The following is a 27137-nucleotide window of genomic DNA, read 5'->3' on the forward strand; positions in this document are numbered from 1 at the left end:
TGAGGCAAGTTTCGGGCAAATTGTGGTCTGTTAGTAGACAGGCTTTCCCACCCAAACTGGATGGTTTCGGGTATCCCTATCACAGTAAAGGTGATTTTTAATAATAGTGCCTTCTCTCTGCGGGAGGGGGGGTGCAGTAGCAGACTGATGGCTGTCTAGGAATATACGTCTGAGCGCTTCAATTTTGGCGGAACCGTTATAATTTTAGGGTGTCAATAGTCAGTCATTTTGGGAGGTGCAGCAATACAGAGGTGCTCTTAAGGGAGGGCAGGGGGGCTAGATAAGCCTATTGCAGCTACCTCCATATGACTTCATGACTTATATATAATATAACTGACATTTGACAGTTACATCGCTATCTCTTTTACTGACATAAATCATATATTGTTCAACAGAATATAAGAAAAAAACATTTTTTTTTTTTTTAAATATAGACTTTACTGTTAAACATTTTGGCCTTGCAAGTCATTAACGTACCATTAAAGTTAACGCTTGGTATAAATACACTTTTAAAGTGTTACGCCAAAAACCAGAAAACGTTACAACCCACATTTCAACATCACATTTATAAAATAAGATTATTAGAGTACATTGTCTTTACAAGAACTAACGATTCAAATACAAAAAAAAAATAGGCACATTTCTAAGCGTCGATTCCGGGTTAATCATTGGCTACAACATAAATGCAGACTGTAAACAAAATTCCTTACTGTATATAATAAGATGGATAGCCAATGATATACAGTACCCTGTAGACCCTGTTGTTATGTTGCCCAGCTCTCTGGATTGTATATGTTTGATACAGAGTCAGGGCAGGTTTTAACAAGTTTCAGAACAATGGACATTCTCTGGTAAGTGGTGGAACCTGTACTGACTGCTTGTATCAGCTGATAAGAAGCCTGGTAACGATAGTGTATACTGGTCTCTCAAGTCTACATGGACAGGTTTCCAATAGTTCTGTACAAGCTTCAATCCATCACATGGAAGTGTCCTTCAAACATGACTGATACATACTGTAGAACAGGCTCAGTAGCAAAGGACCCAGTGCTTACAAATCCCTTTCTATCCCACTGTACTGTTTAACACTGAAATGCTCTCTCCCTTTCATTGGTGAACAGCAGTTTAGACTGGCCAATAGTCACTGGAGAGGCTTGAGGTAGGCGATCCATGGAGAAGTCTTGGTTAGTCTGAAATTATCCGCAGTTCAATCTCTTCCGCTACAAGGAATATAAATATGCGGTTTCATTATAATAATTGAGATCATGCCACACTACATCATCACATTTAATTACATAAACCTAACTCAAAGATGTTCAGATGAACATAGGAATGTGGAAATATTGTCATATATATCACAAAAACATAGTGTATGCCCTCAAGTGATCTACTATTCACAGGCAGTTCTATCATGCATAATAATAACAATCATATAATTGATAATGCCTAATTATATAGATTAAACTTAATAATAAAAGCTTACTAGAGCTCTACAAATGTGCAGATATTTAATGCAATAAAAACATGTAAAATATTTGCATTATTTTAAATACTTTCAGACAGTAGCCCTATCATTATGTATTAGATTCAGGTCTGCATTTATAACTAGGTGCCTATAGTAGAGGAGAGGGCATGCCAGCTCTCCTTCACCCACCCTTCATTGCATCTCGCCATTCACAGATATCAATCTATCAGTATCCTTCATAAACTCTATTTATTTAGAATTACAACCACTTTTGAATTTGGCTGCCAACTAAACTATCAAGGGAAAGTAACTAAATAATGGTGTGTGAACTGTGACATATAACATTTACTTTTAGTAATTGTTCTTCATTGTTGCTCTTTATTAACTAATGCCAGCAGTTTAAAGGACCATTAAACATAAAATACAAAGAGTGAAATATTCGTGATCTTGTCAGAACTTTAAATATTATAGATGAGCTTTCCATAACGGATGACGTTCCTATCTTATCCACACCAGAATTTCTGCCAAAAACTCCACTCAAGAGCCAATATGAGCTGACTAACTGACTGATAACAGAGGCATTTAATAGCTTGTAGTGAGATAGATAAACAATTCCTGTAAAAGTCCGGAAACTTTCACAGATACATTTGTGAATGGATGTCAAGGAGAAGTGGAGATAAGTTAAGGAGCCTGTGGGCAGCTGAGAAAAGGGGGAACAAGGGGTCAGACACAAGGTAAAATGGAGGGGAAGACAACAGTGTGTGTGTGTGGGAGGGGGGGGGGAGACATGAGACAAGGGGATGCAGAATTTAAATATATAGCAAAGAGGGATATATGGGGAGAAACAGGACCACACAATAGAAACCTACATTCTGGAGAAGATGGCAGAGCCTCCACCATGCTGAAGGAGAAGGCAAAGCCCCCACCCTTCTGAAGGAGAAGGAAGAGCCTCCACCATGTTGAAGGAGAAGGAAGAGCCTCCACCATGCTGAAGGAGAAGGCAGATCCTCCACCATACTGAAAGAGAAGGCAAAGCCTCCACCATGCTGAAGAAGAAGGCAGAGCCTCAACCATGCTGAACGAGAAGGCAGAGCCCCCACCATGCTGAAGGAGAAGGCAAAGCCCCCACCCTTCTGAAGAAGAAGGCAGAGTCCTCACCATGCTGAAAGAGAAAGCAGAGCCTCCACCATGCTGAAGGAGAAGACAGAGTTTCCACCATACTGAAGGAGAAGACAGCGCCTCCACCATGCTGAAGAAGAAGGCAGAGCCTCCACCATGCTGACGAGAAGGCAGAGCCCCCACCAAGCTGAAGGAGAAAGTAGAGCTTTCACCATGCTGAAGGAGAAGGCAGAGCCTCCACCATGCTGAAGGAGGAGCCAGAGTCTTCACCATGCTGAAGGAGAAGGCAGAGCCTTCACCATGCTGAAAGAAAAGGCAGAGCCTTCACCACGATGAAAGAAAAGGCAGAGCCTAACCATGCTGAAGGAGAAGGCAAAGCCTCCACCATGCTGATGGAGAAGGTACAGCCCCCACTATGCTGAAGGAGAAGGCAGAGTCCTCACCATGCTGATAGAGATGGTACAGCCTCCACCATACTGAAGGAGAAGTCAGAGCATCCACCATACTGAAGGAGAAGGTACAGCCCTCAACATGCTGAAGGAGAAGGTACAGCCCCCACCATGCTGAAGGAGAAGGAAGATATTAGAAGTGTATGGCTTTATAATTTACTGGATGATTTATATTACTATGTGTTGGTCACAATTATAACTGTAATGCAGGCCAGGAGGAACATTGACACTGCACTAGCTGATCACACAACAGGTCAGCTATACACAATGCTAGGGTTACCCTAGGATGGGGGCGCCCCCCCCCGAAAATAGCGAGGGAAGTTGTGAAGGTCAAAAAATTTCCAAGGTCGTCCCAAAACCAAGCTCAGCACGTTCGTAGTCACTTTTGTCACACCTCTTGCACACACTAGAAGTATAACGTTACCAGGGACCCTGCTTGTTACACATGTAATGGCTTCAGAATAAAACTCCACAGGAAAATTAAATAAAGTACCTTACGTGTTAAGTAATATTTACACTGGGATTACCTAACAGTTTAGAACAAGAATTTCATGGAGATAATTAAAAAAAGAACTAATATTTTCTATAGACAGCCTTATCCATACGTAGGTGATAATTATACCCAACACATAACATTCGCCGTGGCACTGAGCAGCTATCCATATATATAGGTGCTGTACAGATGGCCTTACATACAAGATTAAAAAATATATTTTTGCTGTTAATAACCACCTAAGACAATGGTGCACAAGACTGGAAGCAGGAGAGATATAGGGAGACCCAGTATTTCTGTCCCCCTGCATCTGTCTGCATTGTACCTGGTCTCAGTGCGGCTGTGGGGGTCCACTAATTATTGTTATTAATAATTAATTGACCTGAGCATTCTTTCATTATCCCAGTTGCTGAAAGCTGTACATCCACCCTATGTAGGTGCCCAGAAAGAGAGCAGAGGTCGATCCTCTGTGGGTACCACTGCACTAGGCATCCCATATCTTTGTGGAAAGGAGACATGACCTATAACAGATATAGCGCTCCTCTACCTTACGTCACTCTGGAGTTGGCAGGAGGAGAAAAATAACATTTATTATTTTTTACGAATTTATACTAGTTTTATTTATACAGTTAAACCGTAGTGTTGCTCCCACACTAACATAGTTATAATAAACATTATCTCTTTTATTAATATTATCTGTAACTTTATACAACGTATGTGAATGTGCGTGTGTACATGGTAGAAATGATGGTGGTAAGTGTGGATGTAGACCTCTGAGAACAGAGCAATAGCACAGTAGGAGGGACTGTTACCAGAGGCCTGCTGCTTCTTGCAGTCCCCTATGTAAGGAGCTTTGGGTACGGCTGCCACTATTATATCATTCTACACTGCTGCAGCCTGAAAGACCACCGGGCAGCCATCACGGGAGACAAAGCTAGAAGATAAGCAGCAGCGACAACACTATTTCATGCATTGCATAATATGAGAGATTGTATAGTACTGGAATTGCTACATTTTTAGAGCAATTGTGTTGGTGAAATCTGAACATATACCCTACTTAGCTCTATGGAGTTATATATAGATGGATTGAGATAGGATCTGAAGAACGTCTGGAATTGTGGAAAGACAACATAGGGCAGGACCTAGGGTGGCGGAATTGATGGGGCTGCAAGAAGCACCTTCTCTCAACGTTTTAATACAATTTTAATTTCTGGTAAAATATACTAATTTCTTCTATACAAATGACACGTGGCAAAGGTTGGGGTTATGGAGAACTTGAGGAGGGGGGGGGGAGGTAGAGGGTCATCACAATGGCCTACCAGGTAGTGAGAGCAGGGGAATAATCTGGAGAGCTAGGGAATAGTAGAGGGAAATAGGGGAATCATTTGGAGAGATAGAGAATAGTAGCACCTTTAAAGCTCTTAGTCAATCTTCCCCTCCCTACATCTCCAATCTCATCTCTACCTACACTCCTACCCGCCCCCTCCGCTCTGCCTGTGACCACCACCTCACTACTTCACTGATCACCTCCTCTCACTCTCGTCTTCAGGACTTTGCCCGGGCTGCTCCCCTGCTGTGGAACGATCTTCCACGTTCCATCAGGTTAGTATCTACTCTCAAAGGCTTCAAGCGTGCCCTTAAGACTCATTTCTTTATTCAAGTCTATCAGTCCTCCTCCTAACTTCCTTGTCCTGGCTCTCTCTCCCAATTAGTACCACCCTTTTTGCTTTACCTTGTCACCTGTGTTTGTATATATTTTTGAATCATGTTGTGTCCTGGTTCTGTTTTCTGTATATGTCATGTACGGCACTGTGGACCCTTTGTGGCGCCTTATAAATCAAAGATAATAATAATAATAATAAAAAAAAATACAGAGGAATAGGGGATAATCTGGAGAGATAGGAAATAGTACAGAGGAATAGGGGATAATCTGGACAGATAGGGAATAGTACAGAGAAATAAAGGGAATAATCTGCAGAGATAGGGAATAGTACAGAGAAATAAAGGGAATAATCTGGAGAGATAAGAAATAGTACAGAGAAATAGGGATAATCTGGAAAGATAGGGAATAGTACAGAGAACTAGGTGTATAATCTGGAGAGATAGGAAATAGTACAGAGGAATAGGGTATAATGTGGACAGATAGGGAATAGTACAGAGAAATAAAGGGAATAATCTGGAGAGATAGGGAATAGTACAGAGAAATATGTGGAATGATCTGGAGAGATAAGAAATAGTACAGAGAAATAGGGATAATCTGGAAAGATAGGAAATAGTACAGAGAACTAGGGGTATAATCTGGAGAGATAGGAAAAAGTACAGAGGAATAGGGGATAATGTGGACAGATAGGGAATAGTACAGAGAAATAAGGGGAATAATCTGGAGAGATAGGGAATAGTACAGAGAAATATATGGAGTGATCTGGAGAGATAGGGAATAGTACAGAGGTACAGAGAAATAGGGGATAATCTGGACAGATAGGGAATAGTACAGAGAAATAGGGGATAATCTGGAAAGATAGGGAATAGTACAGAGAAATAAAGGGAATAATCTGGAGAGATAGGGAATAGTACAGAGAAATATATGGAGTGATCTGGAGAGATAGGGAATAGTACAGAGAAATAGGGGATAATCTGGACAGATAGGGAATAGTACAGAGAAATAGGGGATAATCTGGACAGATAGGGAATAGTATAGAAATAGGGGATAATCTGGGCAGATAGGGAATACTACAGAGAAATAGGGGATAATCTGGACAGATAGGGAATAGTATAGAAATAGGGGAATCTGGGATTGACAATGAACTCTTAGGCATAAATGTGGGTTTGCTTTAGTAATTACTGACTTTGTTTCCTACATATACTGAATCTAGGGAGTTGACGGATGTCTCCAGTAATGATCAGGTCCCTGAATCTATCACAGGGAACTTGCATCTCAGTTTCTGATAAATAAAATACGATAAGCATGATAAAGAAAAATAATTTGTGGAAAGAATTTGAACAAGCCCGTCACATTTTAGTCATGGAAGGATTGAGCAGTCTATTTTACTACCATGCTTCAAATAAGAATTTTTTTTATGTCCTTCAAAACTAGGACTGTACCAGGAAAAGTGGGACACATGTCACAATACAATAGCAGTCAGACCACAACTGGAGTGCAGTTACCTCTCCGGTGCTGCTTTCCCCTCTGGGCGATATTAATACATTTGTTGCAGACCCACAGGAGGCAGACTAAAACCGCCGATCCTGCGGCAAGGAATGCGATGAACACGGCCACAAAGTAGAACTCTTCATAGCGGATTTCTGAAGCAAGAAAGAACCGTGAACAAAAAAAAAAATATTCAAATTAAATTCTGAAATATATATATAAAATGACGAGAGATGAGGAGATAATTTCTACCATGAACATTGAGGATAATTGTGCTCTGCTTGGTACTTCCAAAGTCATCACTCACTGTGATCATATAGAAACCAGTGTCTCTCACTTCCACATTCTGAAGCTGTATGGAGCCGTTTTCGTACTTGTGAATCCGGTTACTGTAACTTGTAGAGATGTTAATGTAAGAGTTCACCTTCCACTCAATGACACATTGTGACTTCCAGCTGGACATGTATTGCCACTGTATCCATGGAGTCCCGTTACTGGTATATTCTACTGATAGGAGCACATCTTGTGTCACTGTAGCATTTATGATGGGCTCTGGGACCAGCAACATAATCCCTTTGCCTGAAAAGAAGGAGAAAACGCTTGTGAAATGATGTCATATAAAGAGACCCTGCTCGCAGCGCCATAATGCCAATTAACAACAACTATATTAAAATGTAGTTGATCCTTTATAACATATGAGTGGTTTGAATACTTGCACAAAGAACTGTAAAATATATCAACATACTTGGTTCTTAGCCATGCCCTCCATTTATATTTGCCTATTAAATATGTCCACCATGAAGCTTTTTGTGGTGTGTGGAAGAATGAGAAAAATGATGGACAAATCATTTTTCACGTTCTCACCCTCTTCGGGTCACTCCTGCCTACCTGAAAAAAACGTCCATGTGGACCTACCTTTCTGATGTTCGCAAGTGACAAAGATAGCAATATATTTCTTGTTTCATACACAATACCTACAGCTCCTCTGCTTAATTCTCTTTCCTGTATCTTAGTTACAGCCGCCAGAGGTTACACCAACCACTTTATAATCATCAACCTTGCACCTGGCCTTAGCAACAAGCGCCAACTGCCAAAACGTATGTAAAAACTACAGATGAGCAACGTGGTAATTTAACTTCGGTTGAATTTCACAGTTGAACATGAAGTTCCAATGATTCGATCTTCGAGTTACAATTTTGCTTTAACAGTCCGGGGCTATTCCACACTGTGGGCCAAACTTAGAGTTGACTTAAGTCCATTTGTGGCACTTAAAAATGCAACATGTGTAAAATTTGTTGCACACAGCTTGAGATCTTGCTTTTAGTTAAGCGCACTTTAAACTTGCGCCCACTTGTGCCTGTAAAGGAGGGTCAAGGCCCGCCTGTTGTTACTAATCTGTCAGTGATCTTTGTCAGCCGCTGCCCCATCCCACCGTTCTGCAGGTTACCCAGTTATCCGGTGATGAGAGTATTATTTGTGTGTTCACTTATATGGGACACTTTCTAAGTTTGGACAAGAGCCCTGTCTCATGGCGCCAACTATTATTTTGGGCATTCATTTAAGTTAATCATGGGAGATGCACCTGTTTGCTTTATGAAGGGGGGGGGGAGTCGCTTAATAGAATGAGGTGTTATTGAAAGCTGTGGTACTCATTTAATCATGCAATAAGAAAGGCAAATTCCATTCGCATTAATATGTAAAATGTAACACCCCCTTTGCTCTGAATGTTACCACCTTTAGGGATGGCCAGCAGTGTAACGAAGAGACCAAAACATTTAAATGTCCTCTCAGTTGCATAATTAAGTGACCTACAGCTATGTTGAAATGAATATAACAGGCAGAATGATATACATCAATATTTAGATATCAGGATGAATATATACTGACAGGCAGATGTAAGTGAAACCTCTCAGTAATTATCAGGGGTTGTAATATCATGTGAATGGGAAAAGGTTATAATGAGTCCGTGAGCATGCTTAAAGCTTACACTTTAGTGGTGCAGATTGCAGACTGATTCTGGATGCATGTTGAAGAAAATTATACTATTTTGTATCCCATTTGAAAAGATATCTAACAACAAATCAAATGTTTTATAAACCACAGTTATAGCAACTTACAAACATCTAAAGAACATTTCCAGAATTCGCACATATCTCACACAAGACGCCGCAAAAACCTTAATACATGCACTCATCATCTCCCGCATCGACTATTGCAATTCCCTCCTTACTGGTCTTCCCAAAGTCAGACTTGAACCCCTACAATCTATTTTGCATGCAGCGGCTAGATTGATTTTCCTTGCAAACCGTTATTCCTCTGCTGAGCCACTCTGTTAGTCTCTACATTGGTTGCCTGTATTTCAATGAATACAATATAAAATTCTTCTACTAACATACAAGGCAGTCAACAAAATTGCACCGACATACATTTCCTCACTTGTCTCAAAATATCTCCCAACTCGACACCTCTGTTCTGCACAAGATCTGCGTCTCTCTTCCACTCTCATCACATCCTCCCATTCTCGGTTACAGGACTATTTCGGGCTGCATCCACTTTTTGGAATTCCCTCCCTCGCACAGTAAGACTTTCCTCTAGTCTTCAAACCTTCAAGTGTTCACTGAAAACCCACCTCTTCGGACAAGCTTATGATATTCCTCAACCACCATATTAATCTCCCTAGATTACCCTATTACCACCCTCTACACAGCTAACACAAGACAACAACCCTCTGACCAACATTGCTACACACACAGCCCACTCAATACTTTTACCTTTGCATTCTAGCTGGTCCATTGTGCAATATGATGTAGCACATGCCCTTGTGTTTCAGACTCCCATTGTCCTATAGATTGTAAGCTTGTGAGCAGGGTTCTCTTACCTCTCTGTCTGTATGTATTACCCAGTATTGTCTTATTAATGTTTGTTCCCAATTGTAAAGCGCTACGGAATTTGCTGGCACTATATAAATAAATGTTGATGATTGATCTATCAGTGATTTAGGATGTTATGATGAGAATAGTGTTCCTAGGAACAGAAACATTCAACAGTGAACTATGTATTAAAGCTCAGGTTTACAATAAAGTGTGAAGCTTATAATATGTCACACTGATAAATTAACAGGGGTGCGGAAGATAAAATCTTTAGAAGTGGGTGTGACACAACTGATATTGGAGAATTACAAAAATGGTCTGCAGTAAATTAGCTCTGAGTTTATTGACTTAGGAAACACATCTGAATCCGATCTCATACTGATTTTTTTCTCTGAATTAAGAATTACCGAATAAAGTGGAACCTGTACGGTTTTTGTATAACCGATAATTCATGATAGCACACACTGATTAAAATATTTTCTCAAATTAAACATGTAATGTGATTGGGAACCATAATCAGGCGTGTGGTCATATCACACAGCCCAACAAAAATGAATAAAAAAATTAAGTAGTCGTTTTTTCGAATTGGCTCTAGTTCTTGAGGTAATGGATCAATAGGGAACTTAGCCATAGCGCGTGCATGTGGGAATCTACCAGAACATTGTACAAGGTGAGATAAGTGAATGTTCTAGGTGTTCACTCCGCGATCATTCTAGAATATTTCCCCTCGGACACCCAACCAGCAGTCGGTTGACAGTTGGCAGTTGAGCGGTTCGCATGTTTTTCTTGTTTCGGCGTGTTATATATCTGTACACACATAAATAGTGTATATAGAACATAAAACAAAAAGCAAAACTTAATTTAAACAAACAAACAAAAAAAATGTTTTATTCTAATAATAAAAAATATTTGTCTGCGGGCAGCCTCTGCTATCGCCACCCTGGGATGGCGGCAGCAATCAAAAGACAGCAGTGGTTCTTGTATATTGGTAGAGAGAGCAGTGATGGCATAATGTGGTGAAAAAATTTGTGTGGAAGAGCAATGACATAATGTGAGGAAGCAAAGTATATTTTTGGCGTAAACAGCAAATGTTATTGACAATGGTCAAAAGTTTTTCTATATGCAACACCTACATTTCGTTATAAGCAGAGAATCTTGCATGTAGTTAACCTTCTCTCCACAAACCTTTTTACGCTATGTGCAAAGTAAATCCTATCTTTATTTTACAGTAATCTTCACACTCATACACTTTGCCAGAGGAATCCCTCAGGTGAGATGCCCGGTGTAGTTTTTTTTTTTTACCTCCCGCCCCCTCTAGTCATTTGCCACGCCCCTCTGGTGGCTGGCCACGCCCCTTCAGTGGCACATGCTTCATGGGCCCCTACCATTGCAGTCTTTACGCCCCAGTCCAACACTGGTTGGACTCACATAAAATATGTGAGTCTAACCAGAGACTTTTCTTACACAGTTTGAGGATAAAAGAATGGAACTCTCACTTCCTTTTAAATTTATTTTTTTTATATCATATCTTAGTCATTTTTTTCTGTCATTATATACAGCTCTATTATTTTAATTAAGCAGAAGTTTGATATTTTGCACAAGAAAATTATTGGGGAATTGTGAGATCTAGAATAATGATAAGTAAAAAAAACAACTTATTATAAAATATAGAATTCTAATATTGAATTAGTATTATGTTGGAGTCAGAGTGCACATCTGAATACTATTGGCCTTCTATCGTATGCTATATGTATTCGGTAGAACCCCCATCCCTTCTCCCCTCCATTTAGAATGTAGATATGAGGACAATCCAATAATAAGAAGGGTTGTTCTTGTTGGTAGAATTCAATTTCTGTGCAGGTAAATTTTTCTGTTTTTTTGCCTGAAAACCGCATTTTGGTAAGGCCTCCCCTTGGCACCTTCTAGTGGCTGGAGCTCAGCACCAAAACACTTCTTTTACCAAACAAGAGGAACCTCAGACAGTGACTTCTAGGTCTCTCTATTACAATGTAATAGATTTTGTATAAACTAAAATGAGAGTAGAAAATTAATGCATACAGAAAATCCTTCTTGTATAAAGCCAACTGGTAATTTTAGATAATGCTTCATTAATGGATCTCTGCAGTCAGTCCACAATAGATGTACTAAAATATAGGCATTTCCTGTCAGGAAGTAATACAAATACATTATTGAGTGGTATTGTGCATGAATGGATACGGTCTAATATTCTAAGTGCAGGTCATGTGGTTTAGAGATCAATCAATGCAAATTATATTATGGAAGAGTTAGCTGTAAAGTGTCTATGAAGCAGCAACTAAGGTGTTGCTTCATGACGGCCACTTTGCTCTCTTAGTTTGGAATCCTGAGCTGGGAAACTCACAGTGTAATGTGGTCTCCAAGGTAACACAACCACATAGAACCAGACATATTGTACAGATTTAGGGGATATTTGTGATACATTGTTCAGCTACCTAAATAGGCACAGGTTTACACAATATTACACTAATACACACTAATGGGCGCAGGTTTACACACTAATACACTAATACATACTAATGTGCACAGGTTTACACACTATTACACTAATACACACTAATGTGCACAGGTTTACACACTATTACACTAATACACACTAATGGGCACAGGTTTACACACTATTACACTAATACACACTAATGGGCACATGTTTACACACTATTACACTAAAACACACTAATGGGCACAGGTTTACACACTATTACACTAATACACACTAATGGGCACAGGTTTACACACTATTACACTAATACACACTAATGGGCACAGGTTTACACACTATTACACTAATACACACTAATGGGCACAGGTTTACACACTATTACACTAATACACACTAATAGGCAGAGGTTTATACACTATTACACTAATACAAACTAAGGGGCACAGGTTTACACACTATTACATTAATACACACTAATGGGCACAGGTTTACACACTATTACACTAATACACACTATTGGGCGCAGGTTTACACACTATTACACTAATACACACTAATGGGCGCAGGTTTACACACTAACACACTAATACATACTAATGTGCACAGGTTTACACACTATTACACTAATACACACTAATGTGCACAGGTTTACACACTATTACACTAATACACACTAATGGGCACAGGTTTACACACTATTACACTAATACATACTAATGGGCACAGGTTTACACACTATTACACTAATACACACTAATGGGCACAGGTTTACACACTATTACACTAATACACACTAATGGGCACAGGTTTACACACTATTACACTAATACACACTAATGGGCACAGGTTTACACACTATTACACTAATACACACTAATGGGCACAGGTTCACACACTATTACACTAATACACACTAATGGGCACAGGTTTACACACTATTACACTAATACACACTAATAGGCAGAGGTTTATACACTATTACACTAATGGGCACAGGTTTACACACTATTACACTAATACACACTAATGGGCACAGATTTACACACTATTACACTAATACACACTAATACACTAATACACACTAATAGGCACATGTTTACACACTATTACACTAATACACACTAATGGGCACAGGTTTACACACTATTACACTAATACACACTAATGGGCACAGGTTTACACACTATTACACTAATACACACTAATACACTAATAGGCACATGTTTACACACTATTACACTAATACACACTAATGGGCACAGGTTTACACACTATGGGCTAGATTTACTAAGCTGCGGGTTTGAAAAAGTGGGGATGTTGCCTATAGCAACCAATCAGATTCTAGCTTTCATTTATTTAGTACCTTCTACAAAATGATAGCTAGAATCTGATTGGTTGCTATAGGCAACATCCCCACTTTTTTAAACCCGCAGCTTAGTAAATCTAGCCCTATTACACTAATACACACTAATAGGCACAGGTTTACACACTATTACACTAATACACACTAATGTGCACAGGTTTACACACTATTACACTAATACACACTAATGGGCACAGGTTTACACACTATTACACTAATACACACTAATGGGCACAGGTTTACACACTAATACACTCTAATAGGCACAGGTTTACACACTATTACACTAATACACACTAATAGGCACATGTTTACACACTATTACACTAATACACACTAATAGGCACAGGTTTACACACTATTACACTAATACACACTAATGGGCACAGGTTTACACACACTATTACACTAATACACACTAATGGGCACAGGTTTACACACTATTACACTAATACGCACTAATGGGCACAGGTTTACACACTATTACACTAATACACACTAAGGGGCACAGGTTTACACACTATTACACTAATACACACTAATGGGCACAGGTTTACACACTATTACACTAATACACACTAATAGGCAGAGGTTTATACACTATTACACTAATGGGCACAGGTTTACACACTATTACACTAATACACACTAATAGGCAGAGGTTTATACACTATTACACTAATGGGCACAGGTTTACACACTATTACACTAATACACACTAATAGGCACAGGTTTACAAACTATTACACTAATACACACTAATACACTAATACACACTAATACACACTAATAGGCACATGTTTACACACTATTACACTAATACACACTAATGGGCACAGGTTTACACACTATTACACTAATACACACTAATGGGCACAGTTTTACACACTATTACACTAATACACACTAATACACTAATAGGCACATGTTTACACACTATTACACTAATACACACTAATGGGCACAGGTTTACACACTATTACACTAATACACACTAATAGGCACAGATTTACGCACTAATACACACTAATAGGCACAGGTTTACACACTATTAGACTATTACACACTAATGGGCACATGTTTACACACTATTACCCTAATACACACTAATAGGCACAGGTTTACACACTATTACACTAATACACACTAATAGGCACAGGTTTACACACTATTACACTAATACACACTAATAGGCACAGGTTTACACACTATTACACTAATACACACTAATGGGCACAGGTTTACACACTATTACACTAATACACACTAATGGGCACAGGTTTACACACTAATACACTCTAATAGGCACAGGTTTACACACTATTACACTAATACACACTAATGGGCACAGGTTTACACACTATTACACTAATACACACTAATGGGCACAGGTTTACACACTATTACACTAATACACACTAATGGGCACAGGTTTACACACTATTACACTAATACACACTAATGGGCACAGGTTTACACACTATTACACTAATACACACTAATAGGCAGAGGTTTATACACTATTACACTAATGGGCACAGGTTTACACACTATTCACTAATACACACTAATGGGCACAGGTTTACACACTATTACACTAATACACACTAATACACTAATACACACTAATAGGCACATGTTTACACACTATTACACTAATACACACTAATGGGCACAGGTTTACACACTATTACACTAATACACACTAATGGGCACAGGTTTACACACTATTACACTAATACACACTAAAAGGCACAGGTTTACGCACTAATACACACTAATAGGCACAGGTTTACATACTATTACACTAATACACACTAATGGGCACAGGTTTACACACTATTACACTAATACACACTAATGGGCACAGGTTTACACACTATTACACTAATACACACTAATGGGCACAGGTTTACACACTAATACACTCTAATAGGCACAGGTTTACACACTATTACACTAATACACACTAATGGGCACAGGTTTACACACTATTACACTAATACACACTAATAGGCACAGGTTTACACACTATTACACTAATACACACTAATAGGCACAGGTTTACACACTATTACACTAATACACACTAATGGGCACAGGTTTACACACTATTACACTAATACACACTAATGGGCACAGGTTTACACACTATTACACTAATACACACAGGTTTACACACTATTACACTAATACACACTAATAGGCACAGGTTTACACACTATTACACTAATACACACTAATGTGCACAGGTTTACACACTATTACACTAATACACACTAATGGGCACAGGTTTACACACTATTACACTAATACACACTAATGGGCACAGGTTTACACACTATTGCACTAATACACACTAATAGGCACAGGTTTACACACTATTACACTAATACACACTAATGGCCACAGGTTTACACACTATTACACTAATACACACTAATGGGCACAGGTTTACACACTATAACACTAATACACACTAATGGGCACAGGTTTACACACTATTACACTAATATACACTAATAGGCAGAGGTTTACTCACTAACAGGCACATGTTTACACACGGATAAACTAATACACACTAATGGGCACAGGTTTACACACTATAACACTAATACACACTAATAGGCACAGGTTTACACACTAATACACTAATACACACTAATGGGCACCGGTTTACACACTAATAGGCACAGGTTTACACACTGATAAACTAATACACACTAATGGGCACAGGTTTAGGGACTAATACACTAACACACACTTATGGGCACAGGTTTACACAGTATTACACTAATAAACACTAATGGGCAAAGGTTTACTCACTAATACACTAATACACACTAATGGGCACAGGTTTACTCACTAATACACTAATACACACTAATGGGCACAGGTTTACAGACTAATACGCTAAGTGGTTAGCACATCTGCCTTACAGCACTGGTGTCAAGAGTTCAATTCCCGACCATGGCCTTATCCGTGAGGAGTTAGTGATGACACTGACCACCAACAGGCAAACGGGACTCGCATCTTCTGCGCATGCGCCTGGAAGCTTTGGACCAGCTGGGAGAAACCGCATCCCTGTTGCTAAGCAGCGGCAAGCCCCCCGGTTGGAAGCGATAGGCGGCAGTCCCCGCACTGTAGAGAGGATCCGGGGACAGCGCCTGACAATACCCTGTCGAGAGCTTTTTCAATGTCCAAGCTCAGAAACAAAACTCACGTAGTCGAGTCTGATGTCATGTTTATAGCTCTGTGGATATTTCAATAGATAATACCAACCAGGATCCATTAATGAAGGAATGATTTTAGCTAGTTAGAATTCCAAGATCTTGGTTTGAATGCCACATCCCCTTAATCATGACCCATCCCTGTTTCCCCATGACTGTCCTCCATTACCATGCTATGTCACCCAAGCCTATGAACTTTATATTACAATATAATATTTGTATTATGGATGTGGCACTATGCAGTTTTTTATATACAGAGATAATAGAGAATTGCACTTTCATAGTATAATTGTCAACCACATTGCATTGGCTGCACTGCAAATGTTCTTTCGTTTAAGAAACATTCTCCCCCATCCGCCTACTGATCTTTTATTCCTGATCTTTTGCCCCCACTTCAAAGGCTGTTTCCAATTCTACCCACAGCTAGTGAAATGCGTCTTGTAAAATGCGTTGATTGTCTGCGGTTATTGGACATTAGTGCATGTCTACCTTCACTTAAAATGTTATAGTCAATGCATGATGACCTTCTCTAAACAATATAATTCTGCTAAGTTAACGAGTGGCTGGGATTGGGCACATCATATTGTCTGACGTACAGTTTCATTATATACAGGGTGATTCAAAAGTCGCAGTACACCCTTTTATTTCAAAAACTCCACAGGAAATTGGGAAACCTGAATACTCCAGTAAGGTATGGGTGACGTGGTCTATCTTTTACAGTATGTACCAAACATGGGCGCCATCTTGAAACCGGCCAATCGGCCCAATTCCTGTCGAGTTTTTGAAAATAAAAGGGTGTACTGCGACTTTTGAATCACCCTGTATTATAACTAGAGATGGGTGGGCCCGGTTCTCCAAGAACTGAACCCACCCGAACTTTGGGTATCCGAGTACCGAGCTGAGCAGCTCGGTACTCTCCCGCCCGTTCCGAATCCAAATAGAGGCCGAACGTCATTGTGACGTCGTCGGATCTCGGGGCTCGGTTCTCGCGATACTTCAACTTTATAAATACACGCCTCCACAGCAATCCATCGCCATTTGACAGAGGGAGAGAGCAGGGTGTAGTCATAGGCTGATTAGAGCAGGGACAGAGAATACAATATTGTTCTTGCAATTGCTCTAACCAAAATTCGCTAGTGCAGAGAGGAGGATAGAGGTTTATTATTTTTTCTTAATATTTGGCACTCCCCAGCGCTTTTGGGGTGTCCCCCATAATTGTGCATAAATATTTCTGGCTGTCAAAAGTCATATCTGTCAGCAGTATATACCAAATAATTTTTAGCACTCCCCAGTGCTTTTGGGGTGTCCTCCCTAATTGTGCATTAATATTTCTGTCTGTCAAAAGTCATATCTGTCAGCAGTATCTACTAAATAATTTTTAGCACTCCTCAGTGCTTTTGGGGTGTCCTCCCTAATTGTGCATTAATATTTCTGTCTGTCAAAAGTCATAACTGTCAGCAGTATCTACTAAATAATTTTTAGCACTCCTCAGTGCTTTTGGGGTGTCCTCCCTAATTGTGCATTAATATTTCTGGCTGTCAAAAGTCATATCTGTCAGCAGTATCTACTAAATAATTTTTAGCACTCCTCAGTGCTTTTGGGGTGTCCTCCCTAATTGTGCATTAATATTTCTGGCTGTCAAAAGTCATATCTGTCAGCAGTATCTACTAAATAATTTTTAGCACTCCTCAGTGCTTTTGGGGTGTCCTCCCTAATTGTGCATTAATATTTCTGGCTGTCAAAAGTCATATCTGTCAGCAGTATCTACCAAATAATTTTTAGCACTCCCCAGTGGTTTGCGCTCAGAATGGATTCAAAGCAGTCCACATATGATCTGAATGAGCAACCAGGTTCTGTCACCAGTCCTGATGTTAGTGTTCCCAGTACGTCATCTGGCCAAGGCGATGTCAAACAACAGAGTGTTTTCAAATTAGTGCAAAAAACAAAAACCCCAAAAAAATTTACTGTATTGAAGCGAAAAAGAAGTGTAACTGAGCAAAAGTTAAGTGACGATAAAAAAAAAAATTGCAAGCATGCCATTCTACACACACAGTGGCAAAGAGAGAATGAGGCCTTCACCTTTGGCTATTAGTGGCAGATCCCAAAAAGTTACCCAGCCTACAATTGGTGCACAACTACTGTTACGCGTCAAAGCCGAGCTGCAAGATAACAGTGAGGCATTACAGGAGAATATTTGCTCTGATTCACAAATGACAACAATCCCTGTGGAGAGTCCATCCAACAGTGGGATGTCTAATCGTGAGCATTCTGCTGATGTGTGCCTTAATAGCCCGAGTGTAGCCGGTGATACCCAAATTGAGGATGCCACTTTGGAATTAGAAGAGGATGAGGGGGAGATTTGTGTAGGCGACGAGGGCGCTAATGAGGATGTTGATGAGGATGAGGTTGTTTGTGTAAGTCCTGCACCAGTGGCAGCAGTTCTGGCACGTGACAAGAAAAAGGCCATTGTCATGCCTGGGCATAAAACAAAAAAATCCACTTCTTATGTGTGGAATTATTTCTACCCAAATCCAGACAACAATTGTATAGCCATTTGTAGTGTATGTCAAGCCACAGTCAGTCGAGGGAGGGACCTTAACCATCTTGGAACCTCGTCTATGTTACGCCATTTAACGAGAGTTCATGGCAAAGTGTTGGGAAAAGCTGAAAGTTCTTCCCAAAAGAATACAAGCACTCCCTCATCAGCTAAGACCCTCCGCTCACCGACATACCGACGGCTACAAAATACACCCACCACACCATCCTCATCAATATCCTCAGTAGTGCTCGGAGTTAGCCCGGCATCCCACTTAAGGCTGGATGACTCTGGCACTATTATTGATTCCTCTGAAGAAAGCGTTAGTCCTGCTGCTGCTGTTGCTGCTGCTGGGGGTGAATCGTCATCCCAGAGGCAGGTTATTAAAATGAACCGTCCTACATTTCAGCAGTTAACTGTGAAACAATCATTTGCGAGGGGAAGCAAATATGACAGCAGTCACCCAGTCGCCAAGCGAATCACAGACGCCATGGCTGCAATGTTAGTGTTAGATCTGCGTCCAATCTCCACAATAAACACAGCTGGTTTTTCACAGTTAATTGAGGTTTTGTGTCCGCGTTACAGAATTCCATCGTGACACAATTTCTCCCGTAAAGCTAATCCACAACTATACCAAAAAGTGTGTAAAAATGTAGAGATTGCGCTGAAAAATGCCATTCTGCCCACTGTTCACTTAACCACAGATATGTGGACAAGTGGAAGTGGCCAAACCAAAGACTATATGACTGTGACAGCCCACTGGGTTGGTTATTCACCTTCACCAGCAGGAACAGCAGCAGCATGTACACCACTACGTAACATTTGTCACAGGCAGGCCACTCTTTGTATCACCGGCTTCACTAACAGGCATACGGCTGACAATTTGTTACGCAAACTGAGAGATGTGATTGATGCATGGCTTATACCACTCGGACTCTCCCCAGGGTATGTCCTTTCAGATAACGCCAACAATATAGTGCGAGCATTACAGATGAGTGATTTCCAACATATTCCCTGTTTTGCTCACACCATCAACTTGGTGGTGCAGAGCTTCCTACGAAATAACCGTGAGGTGCAGGAGATGCTTTCGGTGGCCCGTAAAATTTCAGGCCATTTCAGGCATTCAGCCACAGCATGTAGGAGATTACAGCAGCTCCAAGAGCAGTTTAACTTGCCCTGCCACCAACTTAAGCAAGAGGTGGTAACTCGGTGGAATTCCACCCTATACATGCTTCAGAGGATGGAGGAACAGCGCAAAGCCATCCAAGCATATTGCACAAGCCATGACATTGGGAAAGGAGGGGGGTGTATTTCACTCTTGCACAGTGGGGAATCCTTTCAGTGCTGTTCAAGGTGCTGAAACCATTTGAAGTTGTGACGTGTGAGGTGAGTGCAGACTCTGCTAGTTTGAGCCAAGTCATTCCTTTAATTAGACTATTGGAAAAGCAGCTTGAGAAAATGAAGGAGGAGCTGGAAGCAAGCAATTCAGCAAAGTATGTTGGCCTTGTCGATCAAGTACTTAATTCGCTTCACAATGATCCTCAAGTTATTAAGATCTTGAACTCGGATCAGTACGTTTTGGCCACTGTGCTTGATCAAAGGTTTAAAACCTACTTTGAGTCTTTACTTGTAAATGAGCGAGATGTGAACTTTTGCAAGGAGCTATTGCTCAGCAAGTTGGCCGCTGAACTGGGCCTCGGCTTGACGACGTGTCCTCCTTCACTTTCTCAAGCTGCTGCTGCTCGTAAAAAATTAAATTTCCCAAAAAGAAGCAGGGAAGACGCAGGGTGCAGACCAGAACAATTTAACATCTGGGCTGGTTTGAAGGATTTTTCAAAAAAATGTGTCACTTTGTCCATAACTCCATCCAATACGAGTATAAACATGCAAAGGATGGTGGAGGATTACTTTCAAGAGGTAGTTGATATGGAAATGTCAGACAGTCCCTTTCCTTACTGGGAAGAAAAGCAGGCCATTTGGAAACCCATGTACAAACTTGCTTTGCAATACCTAAGCTGCCCACCCTCCAGTGTGTACTCTGAACGAGTGTTCAGCACAGCAGGGAACTTAGTCAGTGATCGCCGTAGAAGGTTACTTCCCAAAAATGTGGAGAAAATGATGTTTATAAAAATGAACTACATCTTCCACGAGGAAGGCCTTCACCATCCAAGACATCCAAGCACTGACTGTTCTCTAATGGCGGATTCAAGCGGCGATGAATTGATAGTCTGTGATGATGACGTACACACTGATGAGGGTGAGGATGAAGCTGAAGATGATGACGATAACATCTTTTTAAAACTTTCTATGTAAGTGTAGGGTGCAATCTACCCCCAAAGAGGAAAGGGACTTGTGGCATTTCCATATCACGTACCATCTTGAAAGGCTGCTGTTAGGGCAATTTATCCTTAAGGGTAGGGTGTCATAGACAGAGTGACCCCAAACTGGCTTTGTCCATTTCTCATAATATTGTACAGTCTATAACGGCTGAATTTTTTTGTATTTTATACAAGTGGAGGGGGGCCTAGAGAGACAGAAACCAAACTGGCTTTTTCCATTTCTTTACATATTTAACTATAAGTGTAGGGTGTAATATACATTCAAAGACGATGGCTGCATTGCCAATATGCATAGATGGAGAGGAAGACAATCTGTTTTGTGTGTAGAATAGGCCTACCAACGAAGAATTAAACTGGTTTTTTGGATGATTTATTACCTCAACAATTAGATTACTTGTCTCTAAAACAGTTGGAGCACTAAATTGGGTTAATTTAGGCCCAAAAACATGGATTTTCCCCAAAAATAGCAAAACAAAACCAAACAAAACCAAAACCAAAGCCAAAACACGCAATGGCGGTTTTGCAAAACCAAAACCAAAACCAAAACCAAAACACGACGGTAATCCAGATCCAAAACCGAATCCAAAACCAAAACACGGGGGTCAGTGACCATCTCTAATTATAACTGATATTACCACTTTATTGTAATTTTCAGAACATTGCCAGAATTTTATCTGAGGAAATGATTTCTAGATCCATGAACATCTGTTTGCCGACAGACTATGTAAAATGTTGCTCATTAGTACTTTTCAAGAGCTCAATAAATGTTTGTAGCATTTTAAGCTACGTATATTCACCATATTTTGTTGCGCTGACTTACTTTTAGACTTAAGCACCAACTGTGTGTTATATTATTGTACATATTATGTAGTTCCTGCCAGAATAATAGACTTTGACTTTCGGCTGGCTGAAAAGAATTTAGTTCACTCCATAAAAATATAAAGAGATTATATAGTTCACTAGTTAAAGAAATATGCTTGTACAATGTGAACCTCATCATAGGGTGCAATTACTGAGCCATAGAACAATCTGCAAAGTTATAAAAAGAAAAAGAAAGGTATAGGCAAATCAATTCTAAAGGCAGAAGTAACTGACAGGTATGCAGAAGATTCCTGTGCAGTCATCACAAGGCAATAAGTCTGCATAGACAATGAGGCACAGAATACTAAGCTCAAAGTCATTTTCCAATAAGGTAAAGAAAAATACTACCCTCCCCAATAGCTCCCTTTTACATCCACTGATAAAAAAAATGTTATTTCCCTAACAGAGTCACAGATTTCCCCATGCATTTAGCCTAAACCAGGAGCGCATGCAGGATTTTTAAGGGGGGTTTTACCCCCCAAAAAAACATAGAGAGCTGCTGCGCATGCGCAGTAGCTCCATTTCAGCGGCACTGCACTGAACAGCGGCCACGGCGTTGTCAAAGAAGCGTCCGTGGCGGTGCTTTATTGTATACAGCCGCTGTTCAGTGCAGTGCCACCGAAATGGAGCTCCTGCGCATGCGCAGCAGCTCACTATGCGTCTGCGGCGGTGCTGTATTGTACAGCACCGCCGTGGACGCTTCTTTGACAACGCCGCGGCTGCTGTATAGTACAGTGCCACAATGTAGGGACACTGTTCTTCACGGAGGGGATGGGGTTTCTGGAGAACCAGAAACCCCCCCTGCGTGCGCCCCTGTAAACGGTGTATGAATATTGCAATATAAACAGGTAAAAAAGGAGGTTGCCAATGAAGCTGATTGGACAAGCTGTGTCCACAACTGCTTGCAGCATTTTATATTCAAGATCCAGACTGAGTACAGGAACCTCCGGAGGATTTTCTCCAAAACCTCAATGGTTTAGACTAGGGATGCTGACTGACCCCTGTGTTTTGGTTTTGGTTTTGGATCTGTATTAACTTCGTGTTCTGGTTTTGGCAAAACCGCCCTCGTGTGTTTTGGTTTTGATTTTGGATCCTTATTTTTTTTTCTAAAATCATTTTTTATCAATATTATAATATTATTTTTATTTTAAAATCATCATCATAATTTGGCTCTTTTTTGTTCTTATATTATTATAAACCTCAATAACATTAATTTCCAGTCATCTCCAGTCAATTTTTGTCAAGTGACAAGAACACTGCTACCTCTCCTGTTTCTGTATGAGCAATGGCACTGGAGACTGGAGAGTGACAAGAACACTGCTACACATGTTTCTGTGTGAGCAATGGCACTGAGCAATGTCACTGGAGACTGGAGAGTGACAAGAACACTGCTACCCCTGTTTCTGTGTGAGCAATGGCATTGACCAATGGCACTGGAGACTGGGGAGTGACAAGAACACTACTACCCCTTCTGTTTCTGTATGAGCAATGGCACTGACCAAAGGCACTGGAAACTGGAGAGTGACAAGAACACTGCTACCTCTGTTTCTGTGTGAGCAATGGCACTGAGCAATGTCACTGGAGACTGGAGAGTGACAAGAACACTGCTACCCCTGTTTCTGTGTGAGCAATGGCACTGAGCAATGTCACTGGAGACTGGAGAGTGACAAGAACACTGCTACCCCTGTTTCTGCATAAGCAATGGCACTGACCAATGGCACTGGAGACTGGGGAGTGCAAGAACACTGCTACCCCTGTTTCTGTGTGAGCAATGTGCACTGAGCAATGTCACTGGAGACTGGAGAGTGACAAGAACACTGCTACCCCTGTTTCTGTGTGAGCAATGTGCACTGAGCAATGTCACTGGAGAATGGAGAGTGACAAGAACACTGCTACCCTCTTTCTGTATGAGCAATGGTCCTGGATCTCCTGGGGAGTGAGGTACTTATGGAATCAAAAACCTGCGAGATCCGATGTCGCAATGATGAAGTTTTGCCTTGATTCAGATCCGAGGAAGCGGGAAAGTACCGAGCCAGCTCAGCTCGGTACTCGGATTGGGGGTGTTTGGGGGTGTTCAGTTTTCGGAAAACCGAGCCTGAGCATCTCTAGCTTAGACTAGACTTTTGGGCATCAGACCCACATAGTTCTTCTAGACTGAGAGAGAAGAGATTAATTTCCAAAAAGTTCAACAAGTTCTCATTTAAGCTATCCTTTGGAACGCACCACCTTATCCTATCAACTTCTGTTACCTTCTGACATTCCGCAAGACACATCTATGTGTCATTAGACTCTCAATATATAATGTCTTGAGGTATAGTAATAGGTTTCAGTAAACTTAGTTGTACACTTACTGTACAGCAAACACATTGCCCATCCCCAGTCTTGTCTACTGTAAATGACAGCGGGTGTAATTGTAGTGGAATAAGAAAAGGATGTGAGGGGCGTGGCCTATTCTTACTGTAAAAATATTCTCCCACTAGATACACAAATGGGGCGTAGCACAGAGCCAAAGCAGCAATTACTTATTGACTTTATTGAATTGCATGCGCTGGTATGTACTAAAAGGGATGTGTCATACATTCATGAAACCATATTACGTTTACTGTGTGCTATACATTTTTTATTTTTAATGCAGGTCCTGAGCACAGGGGACCTCTGCATTAACCTCCAAGTGTCACCGTATTTACAGTGCAGTCCTTGGGGTATATTTACTAAACTGCAGATTTGAAAGAGTGGAGATGTTGCCTATAGCAACCAATCAGATTCTAGCTGTCATTTTGTAGAATGTACTAAATAAATGATAACTAGAATCTGATTGGTTGCTATAGGCAACATCTCTACTTTTTCAAGCCCACAGTTTAGTAAATATACCCCGTGGCCTTTGCCATTAGAAATTGTTATATCGCAATCCTTATATTGCTAGAATTTAGGCTCCTGATGCATCTGAATTATCAGGATTCGTGATAATCGAAATCTATTTTGTTTTTACTGTGTTTGGGCATTTAAGACAGCAATCCCACATAGAGGGTTTATTTTGTTCCTTTAAGCAGCAAGGTAAGCACCTTTTAAACATGCATCTTAGCTATCCTTCTACAAATCACTATCTCCTTTCCAAAATCTCTCTGCATTTTACAAACTATGGCTGCCAGTAACACACACAGGTTCTCAGTTCTTGGCATATCATGTGAAGGCAAAGAGAGGGGTGAGGATTTTACGATACACAGAGCAGACAAAGCCCCTCTACCCACTACATCATGTGCCATGTCCCTGTGTTTGCCATGTCCCTGTGTTTAATACTGTGGAGAATTACAAATTATAAATAAATAACAAATCAAAGAAAAATGATAAATACCAAGATTCTTCTTATAGCCTGCCACAGTGATTTATGTTAAAAATTACACCTTATTTTTTCATTCGATTTCTGCCTTAAATGGAAAAACTGGTGGCTTTAAATTTATTCCATGTGTCTCCCAGCTCTCACCTGCAAAAATCGAGAGCCCTACGTATTATATCTAAGCACACTGTCTCTTTAAATCTCAGTTATGTTTTGAAATTGTTGTGCATTTGTCTAATAAATGTATGTGTAATTGGAAAAATTATTATCATTGTTGATGCTATCATTCATTTATAATGTATTGGAATATTCTCCTGTGTTGTACATGGATAGCTGAAGCATATAAAACACACAACCCACTTGGGAAACACAGCGATTGAAAATGAAGAACGCAGCACCTCTCAGAGCTCGCAGCCAACCTCATAAATTGGGATTATCGTACCACAAATAAAATACACCTTATTATCACATGCACTAGACATTACATTAGCGTAATCATATTTAAAATATTTGCCTGTTGAATGAAGTATAATTAAACAAGATTTTTCACCCACATAAAAAAATAATAATTTTGGACTATATTTGGGTCAGGGGAAGAAGAGGACTCTGCGTTGCCAATGAGCAGAAACAGGCAACCTGTGGCTGTCTAGCTGTTTTAGGGGCCTTGTGGGACTTGTAGTTCCCCAGACAGGGCACACTCACAGACAGTTTACACTTACATTGATGAAAGTGCTGAATGAGGCATAGTGTGAACAACACCACAGGTGGTCTGACACGGTTCCAGCCTTTGAGATTCTTCATGGAAGAGATGGTGACAGCTCATCTCAGGTTTCCTTATAGCAGCAAAGCATATTGATGGGAATGGGCAATGTTACTCCTTATCCATAGATGACATCGGCAGAATGAGACATGCAGCCTGTGTCAGTCTTCTGCATGAGCACTGCAGCAACACAGTGCATTACCTTTACCTCCCCGCTCCTTATATTTGTAGCTGAAAGGCTGCTGTCACAGACACTCTGGTTTAACCAGTTTCTTCATAGGCTCGTCCTTTAAAAGAAACAGAAACACACAAATGGAAGGCAGCAGGGTTGCTTACAGCACATGCCCAGATATTGATTTATGGCTTTTGCTGGCGGTAGTACAGAGACATGTCTGCTAAGAGCTCCATAAAGGACAGTGACATTACTAGCAATCATTAATGTGCTGTAACTGCAATGCATCACTGCAGCCTAGCACAATACACACTGGGGGTTATTCACCCAAACCTGTCAGTATTTAGTTCTGATTGATCTAGTACAAGATAAACAATAGAATATATTTTGTTTTTGATTTGGAGGTTCCATTGCCTTCCCAGGCGGTACTTGTACATCACTCCCCAGGGGCGGAAAGGGCATTATGGAACCACAGCTGGCCCCCAGCTCTGCACGTAATAGAGCAGAACGTGGGGCTTCTAC

General features: G+C 40.5%; 1 protein-coding gene across 1 annotated transcript; it reads right to left on the minus strand.

The window, feature by feature from the left end:
* Nucleotides 1-438: 438 nt before the first annotated feature.
* VSTM5 (V-set and transmembrane domain containing 5) lies at nucleotides 439-26863 on the minus strand. The gene is made up of 4 exons (XM_075197915.1): nucleotides 26403-26863; nucleotides 6924-7250; nucleotides 6689-6826; nucleotides 439-1217 (listed from the first exon to the last, which is right to left on the minus strand). The coding sequence occupies exons 1-4, from the start codon at nucleotides 26482-26484 to the stop codon at nucleotides 1183-1185; spliced, it is 582 nt and encodes a 193-aa protein (XP_075054016.1). The 5' UTR covers nucleotides 26485-26863; the 3' UTR covers nucleotides 439-1182.
* Between the last annotated feature and the right edge of the window lie 274 nt (nucleotides 26864-27137).

Source organism: Mixophyes fleayi, chromosome 2 (genome assembly GCF_038048845.1).
Source record: "Mixophyes fleayi isolate aMixFle1 chromosome 2, aMixFle1.hap1, whole genome shotgun sequence".
NCBI classification, from domain to species: domain Eukaryota; kingdom Metazoa; phylum Chordata; class Amphibia; order Anura; family Limnodynastidae; genus Mixophyes; species Mixophyes fleayi.

Bases quoted from the DNA above. Each gene is read 5' to 3' on its own strand.
- VSTM5 (XM_075197915.1), bottom strand. From the start codon at position 26,484: ATGAAGAATCTCAAAGGCTGGAACCGTGTCAGACCACCTGTGGTGTTG. The intron at 7,251-26,402 runs GTAAGTGTAAAC...CCTTCTTTTCAG, and splicing joins CATTCAGCACTTTCATCAAT to GCAAAGGGATTATGTTGCTG. The intron at 1,218-6,688 runs GTAACTGCACTC...TATTCCTTGTAG, and splicing joins GGGAAAGCAGCACCGGAGAG to CGGAAGAGATTGAACTGCGG.